The sequence below is a fragment of the Anabrus simplex genome, chromosome 1 (assembly GCF_040414725.1).
Source record: "Anabrus simplex isolate iqAnaSimp1 chromosome 1, ASM4041472v1, whole genome shotgun sequence".
NCBI classification, from domain to species: domain Eukaryota; kingdom Metazoa; phylum Arthropoda; class Insecta; order Orthoptera; family Tettigoniidae; genus Anabrus; species Anabrus simplex.
This window is the reverse complement of record NC_090265.1, coordinates 158947381-158964834: the sequence shown is the minus strand read 5'-3', so window position 1 is coordinate 158964834 and position 17454 is coordinate 158947381. Positions and strand designations below refer to the sequence as shown.

General features: G+C 43.6%; 1 protein-coding gene across 2 annotated transcripts in view; it reads right to left on the bottom strand.

The window, feature by feature from the left end:
- LOC136863372 (uncharacterized) overlaps positions 1–17454 on the bottom strand; it is a 444827-nt gene that overhangs the window by 111780 nt on the left and 315593 nt on the right. For both annotated transcript variants that reach the window (XM_067139784.2, XM_067139776.2), the window contains exon 2: positions 8317–8421. In XM_067139784.2, the coding sequence (XP_066995885.2) occupies positions 8317–8349 (33 nt within the window). In that variant the 5' untranslated portion in view covers positions 8350–8421. The remainder of the gene's footprint in view (positions 1–8316; positions 8422–17454) is intronic.

Here is a 17454-nt window from a genome sequence, read left to right as displayed (position 1 = left end):
AGTAAGAAAGAAAGAAAGAAAGAACATTAATTATCCGTAAGAATCACTACTTATTTCGGGGATAGTAGACACGTATTAAAAAGCTGAGCTGAGTGGCTCAGACGGTTGAGGGGCTGGCGTTCTGACCCCAACTTGGCAGGATCGATCCTGGCTCAGTATTATTATTATTATTATTATTATTATTATTTCGTTTTCGGTCTACTAGGAACCACGGGGCTCGTCTTAACTCTTAGCTAAGGTCTTCTGCTTTTTCTTGGCTCAGTACGCTTTCTTTTTCTGACTGTGTGCCTGCTTCCTTCCATCCTTCCGCTTAGGTCTGGTGGTCCCTGTATTCTTTTTGCTTGTGAGAGACAGTGGGAAGACTCCCTGTAGGATGGCCTGTGGGTACTGAGATCGATTCTCTATGGTCTCTAATGGGATATGTAGTTCTTCTACGTCTAATTTTACTGAGGTAATCCACTTGGTCTTGGAAGCCTTTCCCCTACTTGTCACTGTGAGGGTTCTGTTGGTGAGCCTGAAGGGTTTCAGGCGGCTCATGTGCCCGTAGAAAGTCAGTTAGTTGCCTTTTTGTCAGGTTCGATTGGTAGCACTGGGCGTCGCTGGAGCTACCCAGACTGATTTGGGTTTTAACTGGGTGGGGGGTTAAGGCCCGATGCTCATCCTCACGTCACGTGCTTTTTCTGGTGAAAATTCCAACCCAAAATCGACCGGGATTCGAACCTCAGCCATCCGGGTAGAAAGCCGGCATCTAACCCGTTCCCCTCGCACTGTTCACTATCATCCTGGTGACAAAAGGCAGTTTAAAACGGAGGGTTGACTTTATAGTGGTCCAGACAGGACGTTTGTGCTGTTATTCAATTTCTCAACGGCAAGAATGTGTCAGCTGCGGAAATTCACCGTCAGCTGGCGTAAGTCTATGGTGTAAGTGTGGTGAGACGACTGAATGCACAACAATTGACTGTTTGCGGAGTGGCAAATCCAAGAGAGTTGGCACTGCAAAGAAGTGATTTTTCATCTCTTTTCGGCTTTGGAAGAACATCTTGAAGGGCACAGATTTCCAAATGTTGACAATGTCATAACAGTGCTGAAACGTTGGATTAACGGCCAGGACACCACATTTTACGTGAGTAGCATCAAAAATCTTGTTCCACGATTTAAAAAAGTCTTAATGGCCATGTAGACTGTCTGGAAGAACAAATTGAATGTGTCACCTGTGTGTTTGTACGGACTGCAGTATTGTATAATTTTGAGAAATATACATTGTAAACGTACTTTTGTGGCCCCCTTCTTAGAAATAATGCCTGGATGAAGTGTGTGTGAAATCGTCTTCAGATCGAGCTCGATTGCTGCAGTCGCTTAAGTGCGGTCAGTATCCAGTATTCTGGAGATAGTGGCTTCGAAACCCTCTGTCGGCAGCTCTAAAGTTGGTTTTCCATGGTTTCCCATTTTCACATCAGGCAAATGCTGGGGCTTACCTTAATTAAGGCCACGGCCGCTTCCTTCCCACTCCTAGCCCTTGCCTGTCCCATCGTCGCCATAACACCTATCTGTGTCAGTGCGACGTAAGCAAATTTTTTAAAAAAGTCGTCACCAGGAATGGGTTCATTTGAGATGTAATGAAGAGGCTCGATGAAGAATAGAGAAAGGTCATATTGAGTGATTTGTTTGAATCTTCTGTTGTAGAATATATCTTGGTACTATTATAGAAATCTTTCAGAGGGAAATATCCAGTTAAGGCGTTGAGGGCATGCTTTTCCCGGAAGGATGTGGGTCAATCTTCCGTCAGAAAATCGAACAATTTAACAAACCGGTTACCACTTCTGGATAGGTTCACGACCCTGGGATTCACTCAGCCTCCAGCTCCCTCTGTGTATCAACGGTACAGTGTTGGTCTGCGGATCCCGAAATCACGGGTTTAAATCCGACATAGGTAGTCGGATTTTTGAAGAGCAGAGAAAATTTCGTTCGGCATTCCATGCCGTACGGCACGTAGAAGATCTCTGGTGGCACATTTGATGTTTACCGGACAAAATAAATTAAAAGTCAGGCATAGATCACCAAACAGAGATTCGTTTCACCGGGCTGAGTGGCTCAGACGGTTGACGCGCTTCCCTTCTGATCCCAACTTGGCAGGTTCCATCCTGGCTCAGTCCGGTGGTATTTGAAGATGCTCAAATACGTCAGCCTCGTGTTGGTAGATTTACTGACACGTAAAAGAACTCTTGCAGGACAAAATTCTGGCAACTTGGCGTCTCCGAAAACCGTCAAAAGTAGTTAGTGGATCGTCAAAACGACAACATTAAATTATTATTCGTTTCCCTGCCATCTCGTATAGTAAAAGGGAACGTCGAAATTGGTACGCAGGCACCTTAGAAGCCGTCACATCTACAGGCCTGCATACGGTAGTTGAGACCATATTATTATTATTATTATTATTATTATTATTATTATTATTATTATTATTAATGAGAGCCAGATTTTCTGCAGAACAACTACACGCTCTGTAGTGAAAGCCTTTATCTTCCACTCCTCCAGGATTTTCATGTCCTGACTTCACATTCAAATTTTATAACGTGAAATATATGCAGATGACATTCTGCTCCCATTTTAATTCATGACACATATTTTCACTTTCAGAGATCATCCTTTTCCCATCTAATACTACTAATCCTACTAACTACTGTTACGGTTTTCGGAGACGCGGAAGTGCCGGAATTTTGTCACGCAGGACTTGTCTTACGTGCCAATAAATCTAACAACACGAGGCTGACGTATTTTATTACCTTCAAGTACCATTCATTTGATAGTGATTGAAATCTCCAACTTCAGCTCAGAAGACCAGATCTCTATCGTCTTAACTTCTCAGCGCGATTTTCCCAATCAACTGGTGATAATGCGTTGTATTACATTTGTTTTCTTCCCGTTCTAAATGTTTCGAACAAAACTCCCTAATTTTAATCCTATTGCAAAGTGAACAGTTAGTGTTTAAAACGTAGCAGTCTTGTTTCAACACTACTTTATCTTCTTCCGTTCTTTGCCAATGTTTCACTACCAAAGTATATAAAGCCTTTCTTTTAAATCGGTGTACAACTTAGGAATTCATGCACATATTACAGATATTAATAAATTAATACATGACTTCTTGCAGTTTATGTTAATTTCAGGGAAATCTCTTACCTCTTCTACAACAGATGCTGTCCATCGAGTAAACAGGACGAGAGGCGAAGTGTTTGCAGCCATTTGAACGGTAACGTTGTGCGGGAAGTATGTCGAATTCTTCGAAGGCGTTTACACCACAATATCGTAGAGCCCTGTGCGGATATACAAAATATTATCTGCATCCACTCCGCATCCGCTGATGGTTATCCGCAAATATTTCAAATATTTAACTACTGTATGTTACATCCAAGGTACTGAAATGGATAGGTCTGTTAACACAAAACAACAGGCTTGAAACCGGGCACCAGACCCACTAGTCACAGGTTTATGAGGGATTACCTCTTGCGACAACTGCCGACATATTGGGTGGTTCTTATCCAGAATCTTTGTTCCTCCCTTCTACTAATTGCGGGCAGGAGCCAGTTAGGCTTAGGTCAAATTTACGGCTTTATAGTCTAACTTCGCGGATATCCGCGGATATCCTCATCCATGCAGGGCTTTAACAATATGGGACCGTCGCGCGTCGAAGTGGTACTCACCAGAACTCACAATCAGAATTGTACTTCATTGAAACATCTCGATACAGTGCAAGTCTTCATGCTATAAGCTCAGATTTAAATCAGAAATATTGCATGCCTGAAGGATAGTGCATGGTTCATGACAGTGGAATACGTATCCTGTGTTCTGATACAACGTGAACCGGCTATACATGAGCGTTAGAGGGCTGCTCATGATGAAAATTAATCTGAAAAATATTCGATATCTCGCGCCGTTATCACTTTATCAGCTGCTGAAGTTAACCAATGAGATCACTTCGTGGACGAATTCAGATGGGCTTTGCGGGACGGTGTTCCTAAGTCTGCACGTGGCTTTTAAAAAAAAATGTTATTTGTTCGGGGCGTCGACCTATAGAGATATTTTGCCCCTGCTTGCACCATATGATATGAACCTGTGTGTAATTGGAATTGCGGAAGTGTCGAGTGTTGAATGTGAGGAAATGAACGTTAAGGAGGCACAAAATCCCAGTCCCCTGGCCAGGGATATTAATCATTTACAATTAAAAACCCCCTGACCCGGCCAGGAATCGAACTCCGGGCCGGCGGGCGACAGCCGAACGCGTTGTCCCTTACACTGCGGGGCCGAACCTGCACGTGGCTTAATACCGTCAAGTTTCTATGGTCTGACACTGTGGTTAGCCGGTTCGAGTCTCGTTGATGAAGAAAATGACCATCAGAATGTTATACAACGAGGTCGGAGAGGAGATATACAATTTCTAATCACTAAATTGCGTACCAAAAGATTGGATTCAATCCTAGATCTGTCCGCAGTGTTATGCAGTGAGGGAATATGGCGCTATTGATGGTGATTTGTTCGTGTTATTCGACAGAAGTAGGCTATGGGCTGACACCGGGTTTTACCCTCTCCCTGCCTCACCAAAATCACAATCAGCGTTTTCTCACACCTAGAGGCTCGTGTTGCTGATAGGCGTTAAGTGGAAAGACCTGCATCAGGCGAAGCGAACATTCCTCGGACATTTCGGGCAATAAAAGTCTAACCTAACCCCAAGGCACTACGGCCCTTGAAGGGCCTTGTCCTACTAAGCGACCGCTTATCAGCCCGAAATCCTGCAGATTACGAGGTGTCGTGTGGTCAGCACGACGAATCCTCTCGGTCATTATTTTAGGCTTTCTAGATCGAGGCCGCTATCTCACAGTCAGATAGATTCTCAATTCTAATCACGTAGGCTGAGTGGACCTCGACTAGTCCTTATATTCAGGTAAAAATCCCTGACCTGGCCAGGAATCGAAGCCGGGGCCTCCAGGTAAGAGGCAGGCACGCTACCCCTACACCACGTGCCGGCAATAAAAGGCAAATACTAAATGTAAATCTACATACAACGCCCTATAATACCAACTACAAAAGAAATACGCAGTAGTGAACACATCTCTTTACATAGGTTTGGCGTCTGGAAAATCATCCGGCAGTAAAACTAAGCCAGATCTATAGTCAGAGCCCAAAATGTTCACAGGGTATACTCTAAAGTTAGAACATGAACAATCCCGATTTTCAGATCGCTACTGTCCCTAAAATTAGTGGTTGGCGCTTCATGCACAACTGATTTTCCGCAATATGATGGCTTACTCTTCTGCTGATGCTCGTTGTTTAAAGGGGCCTAACAGCTAGGTCATCAGCCCTAACTTACTCTTCTTAGAATCACTATCTTCGTTTTCAGATTTTCTCTTTTTTTCAAAATACCAATTTTCAACCACCAATCTATCTTTGGTGTTGTGTTTTGTTTCTTTCCAGTCACAAAGATGATGATGATGATGCTTGTTGTTTAAAGGGGCCTAACATTGAAGGTCATCGGCCCCAGTCACAAAGAAACTTTCACTAAGCGCTAAGTCCTAGACTAAAGGAGAGTGTTGCAAATTCATGAAATCATGTGCATTCTGATGGGAAGAGGTTAGGTCGACCCATAGCCTGAAACTGATGAATACACCAATGTTTTATGATATTATGTTATATGTATTTACAAAATACTCAAAGCTGTGCAATGACAGTACCATACTATTTAGTAGGTAGCTTCTTTTTAAACACTACATTATAAAATATGCCTGTAAAATGTATTAGTATAATAATATTGGTAGCACTAGGTACAAATCGACCAATCGGACATGCTCGATACCTCGTAATCTAAAGTCATGGTGGGTTGAACTTTGATTGTATCATCTGTAACCAACAATTGCCGTCTATACCCGCAACGACCGCACGGGGGTAGGTCGCTACTAGCTACTTGCCAGATATTTCGATTGTACACGTGTTATGACGTTCATGATTATTATGAGCGTAATGCTTAAGTAGGACTGTTAAAACTCAGTGGCAGAATAGCGAAATTAAATTAAATCAATAAAGCAAAGCAGAAAGTATACACAAAAAATCAAAGGTATACTCGTCTGAATGAAGTTAAGCAGAAAGTATACGGCTTATACCCTCAACTACAGTCTTGGATGCACATCAAGTGCCGACCCCAATACATTGGTAAAAGCCAGGAAAAGAAGGAGAAGAAGAAGAAGAAGAAGAAGAAGAGGCATAATCCACCTGATAGCAAACTCTATTAGGGAATCAAATGATCGGCCTCCTAACCAGTTCATATGTACAATATTTATTCCATGTGATGTTTGGATTAAGCAGGACTTGAGTCATAATTCAAGATGAAAATTGCCACCATCAGGCAGATTGTCTCTTTCAGATTTTATTCGAAAAAGAAAATCCAATACATGGTACTTCAAGTTAGCGAGTACAAATGGTGTCTAACAATCGCCACTGACTTTTTCGACGCTGAGTCCGCTGTGGTCTGGATAATGATGTCCGGGACTTTGTTTGTTCTTAAGAAGTTCAGCGTCTCCTTTGGAATTGTTCCTCTAGCGACAATCATAAGGCCAATGACTTCCCATTTTGTAATTCCATAGTTCTTTCTGAGATCCTCAATGATGGTTCATATATGGCCTTTTTTCGTGGCATAATAATCGAGGCTACTGTTCATTTTCGTAGAATTTTACAGGGGGATCAATCACCATACCCGTAACTTTTGCCCGGTCAGTGGCAACAATATCAGCTCGTCATGTGGATCCATTTGTGGAAATACATCCTACTTCTTCATAGATCTCCAAGTGTTGTTGTAAAGAAAGAATATTTGCTTAGTTTTATTTTCCCTTAAACCACCACCACCACTACCACCACCACCACCACCTTCTTCTTCTGCGCCTTTTCCCAATTACTTGGAGTTAGCACTACATCTAAACTAAGCCCTTATTTATGGCCAGGTACCTTTGCATATGTCTACTTTATGTGGGGAGGGGTGTACAGTATTCTCTATTGCGTGTTTCTATGGTGGTTGGTAGTACGATGTGCTGTTTGTAAATAAAGGTGGAGGAATTAACCAGAATTGTCTAAAATCACCTGACCAGCCGGGAATTTAAACCGGAGCCCTCTGAACCATGAGTCCAGGGTGGCTCGTGAACTTTTATATCGTAAGGTCACGTTGCATATAGACACGGATGATATAAGTCTGGAATGCAAGCCCGTATTTCCACACGGAAGTATAAACATTAAAAGACAATATGTTAAAACACACCGAGGCGTATACCTTTAATATATCAGACTCACCTTCATTCTTTAGTTCTAGCAAATATCTCGATCATAGCTAGCACATTTTTACCTCTCAATTGTCACTGCACTTCTCAGGAATATCTTCATTCTATTTAATGTAGAGAAACAGCATTCTCTTTCCACAGCAGTCATTGGTGTAGTTGTAGTGTCATTTTCTACAATACCGAGCTCGATAGCTGCAGTCGCTTAAGTGCGGCCAGTATCTAGTAATCGGGAGATAGTGGGTTCGAGCCCCACTGTCGGCAGCCCTGAATATGGTTTTCCGTGGTTTCCCATTTTCACACCAGGCAAATGCCGGGGCTGTACCTTAACTAAGACCACGGCCGCTTCCCTCCACTTCCTAGCCCTTTCCTATCCCATCGTCGCCATAAGACCTATCTGTGTCGGTGCGACGTAAAGCAAATAGCAATTTAAAAAAATTCTACAATAGTACACTTGGAGATACAAGTCATTGAACTGTATAGGTTTCTCTTTTTTGATAGAACTACCTGCTACCCTTCTCGGGCAGAGTTTGCTTGTGACCAAAGCTCTCCCATTACAGCAGGCCTGTTTTCCAAGAAACATAGTCAACGGCAACGTTTGGAGACCATGCACTTTAAACGTCTGCTCTACAGTCACATAAGCCCCGGGGGCTCTTAACTTTTGAGCATGGGTCCTGAGTCCTGGTATTGCTTCTACTTACTTGTGCCAGGCTCCTCACTTTCATCTATCCTATCCTACCCCCCTTGGTCAACTATTGTTCTCTTCCGACCCCGACGGTGTTAGAGCATTCAAGGCCTAGGGAGTCTTTCATTTCCACGCCCTTCGTAGCCCTTGTCTTTCTTTGGCCGATACCTTCATTCTTTGAAATGTCGGATCCCTTCCGTTTTTTCTCTCTGATTAGTATTATATTGAGGATTCTACTTCCTCTTAAGGCAATAATCACCACCATCACCACTACCACCATAGTATTAAAAGAAATCTGTTAACCATATTAATGTAGCTCACCATAGTAACTCGAGTCGCAACAGCAGTGGTCATGTAACACGGCTGTGCTCATACAGTACATTCTCTCCGACCTCGTGCAGTTCGCACATCCAGGGGGCCGTGACTCTGAAACAAGAAGAACACAATGATGTTTAGTGTTGACTCTAATCCCATAAAGAGGACACACTCACAAGATAAGGATAACACACACCGTTACTGCCCTCGTCGTTCAAACAATAGGTTGTATCTTCGTTTATTTTACTCCTTTGATTTATATCGCTTGAGCACATCAAGGTTATGCAATGGCTGTGGAAGAGGAGTGCTTCACTAACATAACGATAAATAGCACGGCATAGCAATTCTTTGAAACACATTGAGAGTGTGGTGATGGTGGTGATTACTATTTTAAGATGAAGTAGAACTGGGCAACCTTCCTCATAAACAATTTTTTCTTTTACAATTGGCTTTACGTCGCACCGACACAGATAGATCTTACGGCGACGATGGGGGTAAGAAAGGGCTAGGGGTTGGAAGGAAGCGGTCATGGTCTTAAGTAAGGTACAGCCCCAGCATTTGCCTCGTGTGAAAATGGGGAAACCGCGAAAAACCATCTTCAGGGCTGCCGACAGGGGGGTTCGAACACACTATCCCCCGAATGCAAGCTTACAGCTGCGCCCCCCTAATCGCACGGCCAACTTGCTTGATTCATTAACACTGACCAAAGGGAAAAATTGGAAGGGTATGTAGGTATCGACCAAGGAAAGGCAAGTGCCACGATGCGTATGAAAATGAAAGACTCTCTAGGATTCGAAAACCTAATACCATCAGGGTTGAAAAAGAACAAGAGATGATCAAGGGATGTCACATATAAAAGATAAAAGGGTGGAATCTGGCACATGCCAGACTCAGCTAGGATAACCGTGACCGCCAACCGACGCTCCGAAGTTGAGAGCCGCTAAAAGCATCGAGCTAGTCAGAGAAACGGCAACCATCGCTCTGCAGCTATCACTAATAATGAGGCCAAAAACCAATTACGCTGGGTGAGTGGCGCTGACTTTCTGACCCCGAGGTGGCGTACTGCATCCCGACTCAATCCGCTGGTTCTTGCATGTACTGTAATACGCTAACCCTGTGTCCATAGATTTAGTGGCACGTAGAACTTCTGCGGAACCTTTTGGCATCTTGGAAAACCGTGAAATTAGTATGTAAAACCAATTAAAATATTGCCCGGCTCATTGGCTGAATGGTCAGACGTCGGTTCAAAGAGTCTCTGGTTCGTTTCCTGTTGGACAGGGGATATTATCCGCGTCTGGTTATTTCCACTGGTTCGGAGACTGGGCATTTGTCTCAATAAAAACCTATTTATAAACACCCTTCATACTACCGTCCAACAATGAGGCACGCAATAGTGAACACGTCACTCTGCAGGCTGGTCGGATTCTCAAAAGATGCATCATAGGCTGTCAGAGATGCCCTAGGTGTCACTGGAAAAGCGAACAAAGGAAATGAGGAGTGAGGTAGTTGCTTTCCTTACCAAGCCAGAAATTGCAGTTACATATCAGTCTGCCAAACCCACTGAAATGCATACCCAACTGACCCTATGAGTGACATTTTCACATAATTCATAATATGGACTGGCTGTTCAAGGAATGGCACTACTAGCATTGCTCATACTTCGCCAAAGCCAAGGGCGAGACTGAGATAAGAAAATGAAAGTAACAAATGTGTTCTAGTTTATACTAGAAGACATAGTTCACAGTATCGGTCTGTAAAACTGAACCAAATTCTCATGTAGTACTGACCCGAATTACTTGGGAAAGGTCGAAAATAAAAAGAAGAGGAGCCAATTAGGCTCCCATATTATTCACCGCCTGCGTCACTAGCTTCATAGGAACTGAAATAGCGTATGGCTTTTAGTGCCAGGAGTGTCCGAGGATATATTCGGCTCACCAGGTACAGGTCTTTTGATTTGATTCCCGTAGGTGACCTGCGCGTCGTGATAAGGATGAAATAATTATGAAGACGACACATACACCCATCCCCCGTGCTAGCGGAATTAACCAATGATGATTAAGATTTCTGACCCTGCCAGGAATCGAACCCAGGACCCATGCGATCAAAGCCCAGCACGCTAACCATTTGGCCCTGGATCCGGACACCACTGACCACTAACGAACCACAAGAGATTGGAGAGGTATAATAGTGGCGTCTGGCCTGGTGCAGATCTTGCCAGTTGACACCGTAACAGGCGACCTGCACATCTGTGAGGACGGGGTCATAAAATAATATGATGAATTCTAATGCTGAAGACAGCACATACAGCCAACTTCCGATCCAATGGAATTAACCAATGAAGGTTAAAATCCCCCACCCTGCCGGGAATCAAACCCGGTACCCTCTGGACCAAAGACTAGCATTCTAACCATTTAGCCATGGACTCGGGCATTGGAGAGGTTGTGTACAAGTAAGAACATCTGTATTACAGGTTGAATTTAATTATTACAGATATTGAATGACCATGTGGTTATAAGTTATGACATATCTTAAGAAAACTGAAAAGCATAACAGATTTAACATCCAGTAGCCCATCTGCAATACATTTAACAAACATAACTAAAATTCAAGCCTCCGTGGCTCAGGCGGCAGTGCGTCGGCCTCTCACCGCTGGGTTCCGTGGTTCAAATCCCGGTCACTCCATGTGATATTTGTGATGGACAAAGCAAAGGTAGGATAGGTTTTTCTCCGGGTACTCCGGTTTTCTCTGTCATCATTTATTCCAGGAACACTCTCCAATATCATTTCATCTGTCATTCATTAATCATTGCTCCAGAGGAGTGCGACAGACTTCGGCAGCCGGCACACTTCCTATCCTCGCCGCTAGATGGGGCTTCATTCATTCCATTCGGTCGAATGACTGGAAACAGGCTGTGGATTTTTTCTTTAAATCGCAATAAGTGTTTCAATCTATAACAGGCTTTTTTTGAAAGCTGCTTTACGTCGCACCGACACAGATAGGTCTTATGGCGACGAGCGACAGGTTTCTACAGCCGGCCCATTTCATTGTATTATTACTGTACTATGACAAAGGCTATTGCACTTGTTGTTTAATGCCAAGTAAATGATTCAATGATACTATCATATATCATGTCATTCATTTCATCTCATTTACTCCTCTAATGAGGTTGACGTTATGTAGAGCATCCGGTCGTGAAACCTCGCTTATTATTATCACAATCTTAAATTTATTATTCTTATATTTATTTTTCTCAACTGGCCAGCAGAGGAGTGCAAAATCGCACCTGTACTGGCACCACACTAGGCACCCCTTCGGAGGCGCCCAAACAGTAATTTCTGGCTACGAAGATCCATCTCTCTTTACACTCGACCTCTTGACGAAACGGGATGAGGGTTGGACATACATCTGATAGTTGTGACTCCATTAATAATCATAATAATAATAATAAGAAGAAGACAACAGTACATAGTATCTACTGTACTTACTGAAAAAATGTCAATGAATTCATGTGCACCGTTGTTGTAAATTACTTGTGCATAGATAAATCAATGGTGCGTTTGTACATACATAGGTGTCTATATCACTGCCAGTGGGATCTTATCACCTATTCACAACAGCTGCTGATAAAAGTAAGTCGACTATTATTACATTTAACTGATTATTTTTTTCAGCCCTACATGTGATTCTTACTTTGCAGCGTATTTCATGAATCATAATAAATCACCTGTCAGGTGTGAAGAACAGTGATTGGTAATGATGACTTTCATTCCAACTTACTGACACTCTTCTTCCAGAGAAACTATGTGAAATTCTGGTTTATATTTGATATGTCAGATGTATCAGGTGTTACCTTTGAAAGTGTGTGTTAATGGATATTCCTTGCACCTTAAATGAGAAATATTTTCGTGATTGTTAAAATGTGAACGGCTTAATTGCTTTTCTGATGAGTGAGGAATAAATATGTTACTCTCATAGACTAGTCGTAGCCTAATACTTCACCGGGGTACGAGCAATACTAGTAACGCCATTTCCAATGCAGTCCGGGCGAGAAAGTTTGGCTTCCAGGGCTGGCTGACATATACCTTTCAGCGGCCTTCACAGATGGATTAGTAACATCACTTTCTCGCTGAATGAAACTACATTCCCTATTATATTTTTTTGACAGCTGAATGTGATTTTAGAAATATAACCAGCCTACCAAGGGCACAACATATATTAAGGAATATCCTGGTACATATTCAGAATATTCAGAGATTCATCTTTGGCGAGATATATTGCTTACAATACACTGTGCCTTATGTATTGTATTGTATGGTAAGAAAATGTTCCTTATTCTCAGAGCATTATTGACAATGTGCAAATACTAAAGTGATTTTATTAATTCATTTCCTTTTTCAGCCAGTCCCTGTCATGAATGATCTCTAGCAAAGTAGGTTTGTGTTAGCATTTCAGTGGACAAGCGGCTAATATACCATATGGGCCGATGACCTTCGATGTTAGGCCCCTTAAAACAACAAGCAGCATCAATATACCATATATAAGACTTTAAGTCTCGATGTCGAAACAACACGAAATTACCTCACTCCTCATTTCTTCAGTGCGCCTGCTGTGACACAGGGGACTTGTATTAAGACAGCCAATGATGTAACATGATTGTGAGGACTCGACCAGCCTTAGCAATGAGGACATATCATATATCATCATCTGTTTGCCCTCCAGGTTCGATTTTTCCCTCGGACTTTGCGAGGGATCCCACCTCTACCGCCTCAAGGGCAGTGTCCTGGAGCTTCAGACTCTTGGTCGGGGGATGAAACTGGGGAGTATGACCAGTACCTCGCCCAGGCGGCCTCACCTGCTATTCTGAACAGGGGCCTTGTGGAGGGATGGGAAGATTGGAAGGGATAGGCAAAGAAGAGGGAAGGAAGCGGCCGTGGCCTTAAGTTAGGTACCATCCAGGCATTTGCCTGGAGGAGAAGTGGGAAACCATGGAAAACCACTTCCAGGATGGCTGAGGTGGGAATCGAACCCACCTCTACTCATTTGACCTCCCGAGGCTGAGTGGACCCCGTTCCAGCCCTCGTACCACTTTTCAAATTTCGTGGCAGAGCCGGGAATCGAACCCGGGCCTCCGGGGATGGCAGCCAATCACGCTAACCACTACACCACAGAGGCGGACACACATCATATATACACATCCATAACATTGACCGTACCGGGCGAGTTGGCCGTGAGCGTTGAGGCGCGCGGCTGTGAGCTTGCATCCGGGAGATAGTAGGTTCGAATCTCACTATCGACAGCCCTGAAAGTGGTTTTCCGTGGTTTCCCATTTTCACACCAGGCAAATGCTGGGGCTGTACCTTAATTAAGGCTACGGCCGCTTCCTTCCAACTCCTAAGCCTTTCCTATTCCATCGTCGCCATAAGACCTATCTGTGTCGGTGCGACGTAAAGCCCCTAGCAAAAAAAAAAAAAACAACAACATTGACCGCCCAGAGTTACTGAATCGAGACATTATAGGCCTACCTCAGTGACATTGTTCCTCTCCGAGGAGGCTACGGTTCTAATTCCATCCAATACATTTCAGATTTTCGACTTGGTTTGTCGTGTACCTCTGATTCGTATCCCATCTGAAACTGCAGCTTCTGTGGTTATAATAACAATAGCAACTCCTTCATAGGTATTCTGTTCCCGAGCAACGCAAAAGTTACAGGCCAAGAAGACTCCTAGAAGAGCAACAAGTACAGGCTTCCATTGTTTGTAAGTTCGGTACTAATAAGTAATGGCATAGGGCTTCCGGAGAGGCCTGGTGCAGGTCTTTTTCTAGTAGACGGCTTATTAGGCGACCTGCATATCTTTGAAGATGAGGGCCCTACCTAGGATGATTTCTAATATTGAATGCACCTCACACACACCCAGCCCCGAACCATTGGAATTAACTAATTAAGGTTAAAATCCCCGACCCAGCTGGGAATCGAACCCGGGACCCTCTGAACCGAAGGCCAGTACGCTGACCATTCAGCCAACGAGTCGGACAGTTCGATACTAAGTAGGATAGAATTGATACGTCTATGCTCAGCATACTTTGACCTCAGCAATTAAGCTGGTACCGAGCGAGTTGGCCGTGTGGTTAGGGACGTACAGCTGTGACCTTGCATTTGGGAGATAGTGGGTTCGAACTCCACTGTTGGCAGCCCTGAAGATGGTTTTTCGTGATTTCTAATTTTTACACTAGGCAAACGCTGGGGCTGTACCTTAATTAATTAAGGCCACGGCCGCTTCCTTCCCAATCCTAGCCCTTTTCTATGTCATCGTTGCCATAAGACCTATATGTGTCGGAGCGACGCGACGTAAAGCAACTTATAAGAAAAAGGTAAAAATATAAGCTGTTGGTTATTTCTCTAGTAGGTCGTTTTTGTATTTCAGGACTTTCTAGTAGGGAAGTGAACTAAGAGCGCCTTTATAGCCCGGACTATGCAACGCGCCGTTAAATACTGAACCCATGACCACCAAGGGTTCAATACGAACTCCGTAAATAGGGAATCAACCCATACCCTCCGAGCGCAGTAGTTAACCATTAGGCTACACAACTTTTTCAATGAAAATCGAGGATGTTTTCGTTATATTGAGCCCTTCTAGTTATGTCTAAAGACAAGAACAAAATGGACGTTTCTAGTCAAACTGTTCATTAGTTTCCTTCCTAATGAGTGTCCAGAGTTCCAACTTCGACATTGCCAGCCAGGCAAGTGTCTCTCTGGCCACCAGAATACTAGACTAGACAAAAGAGTGACTGAATGGGTTGCTATATTTCTAGAAAATAGATCTCAGAGAATTAGAGTAGGTGAAGCTTTATCTGACCTTGTAATAATTAAGAGGGGAATTCCTCAAGGCAGTATTATCGGACCTTTATGTTTTCTTATATATAAATGATATATATAAAGGAGTGGAATCGGAGGTAAGGCTTTTTGCGGATGATGTTATTCTGTACAGAGTAATAAATAATTTACAAGATTCTGAGCAACTGCAGCGTGACCTCCATAATGTTGTGAGATGGACAGCAGGCAATGGTATGTTGATAAACGGGGTTAAAAGTCAGGTTGTGAGTTTCAAAAATAGGAAAAGTCCTCTCAGTTTTAATTACTGCGTTGATGGGGTGAAAGTTCCTGTTGGGGATCATTGTAAGTATCTAGGTGTTAATATAAGGAAAGATCTTCATTGGGGTAATCACATAAATGGGATTGTAAATAAAGGGTACAGATCTCTGCACATGGTTATGAGGGTATTTAGGGGTTGTAGCAAGGATGTAAAGGAGAGGGCATATAAGTCCCTGGTAAGACCCCAACTAGAGTATGGTTCCAGTGTCTGGGACCCTCACCAGGATTACCTGATTCAAGAATTGGAAAAAATCCAAAGAAAAGCCGCTCGATTTGTTCTGGGCGATTTCCGACAAAAGAGTAGCGTTACAAAAATGTTGCAAAGTTTGGGTTGGGAAGAATTGAGAGAAATAAGAAGGGCTGCTCGACTAAGTGGTATGTTCCGAGCTGTCAGCGGAGAGATGGCGTGGAATGACATTAGTAGACGAATAAGTTTGAGTGACGTTTATAAAAGTAGGAAAGATCACAATATGAACATAAAGTTGGAATTCAAGAGGACAAAGTGGGGCAAATATTCATTTATAGGAACGGGAGTTAGGGATTGGAATAACTTACCAAGGGAGACGTTTAATAAATTTCCAATTTCTTTGAAATAATTTAGGAAAAGGCTAGAAAAACAACAGATAGGGAATCTACCACCTGGGCGACTGTCCTAAATGCAGATCAATGTTGATTGATTGTTGTTGATTCATACTAACAGATGATGAAGATGATGCTTGTTGTTTAAAGGGGCCTAACATCTAAGGTCATCGGCTCCAGAATACTAATAGAGCAGTCCACTTGCGGCGTGGGATTATCTCTGTCACTGAGCCCACACAGTTATGGCAAGCGCGCTGAACTCAGCAGGATATCGCAGATTACATGCTATGGTGGTACATTTTACTCGCCGACCTTCATAATCGTGCTGGAAAGTGCTTGGAACACGAAAGTCAATGAGTGAGATCCAGTCGCACTATAACTTGACGCAGGTAACTTGATTTTATCATGACATAACTTACTTTATAAAAATGTGACTGGAAATTTTGCATATACCGGTAACTTATATTAGGACGAATCCACACGTATATGCACATGATGGTAACATGCCACAACCATTAGCAGTTGTATAAAGTGCACATGCCGCCTCTGTGGTGTAGTGGTTAGCGTGATTAGCTGCCACCCCCGGAGGTCCGGGTTCGATTCCCGGCTCTGCCACGAAATTTGAAAAGTGGTATGAGGGCTGGAACGGGGTCCACTCAGCCTCGGGTGGTCAACTGAGTAGAGGTGGGTTCGATTCCCACCTCAGCCATCCTGGAAGTGGTTTTCCGTGGTTTCCCACTTCTCCTCCAGGCGAATGCCGGGATGGTACCTAACATAAGGCCACGGCCGCTTCCTTCCCTCTTCCTTGCCTATCCCTTCCAATCTTCCCATCCCTCCACGAGGCCCCTGTTCAGCACAGCAGGTGAGGCCGCCTGGGCGAGGTACTGGTCATTCTCCCCAGTTGTATCCCCGACCAAGAGTCTGAAGCTCCAGGACACTGCCCTTGAGGCGGTAGAGGTGGGATCCCTCGCTGTGTCCGAGGGAAAAGCCAACCCTGGAGGGTAAACAGATGATGATGATGATGATAAAGTGCACATATTTACTTCCTCTGATTAACAAACAAATAAGAGTGGTAGATATAGATGTCACCGATCATTCTTGAATGCTTCTTCATTCTACATAAAACCAAGCAAGTGGCCCGTGAGGTTTGGGTCACGTAGTTATGAGCTTGCATTCGGGAGATAGTGGGTTCGAACCCCACTGTCGGCAGCCCTGTAGATGGTTTTCCGTGGTTTCATATTTTCACACCAGGCAAATGGTGGGGCTGTACCTTAATTAAGGCCACGGTCGCTTCGCTCGCTTCCTTCCCGCTCCTAACCCTTTCCTATCCCAGCGTCGCCATAAGACCTACCTGTGTCGGAGCGACGTAAAGCAAATTTCAAAAACATAATAAAATAAAAGATCGTTCTATATT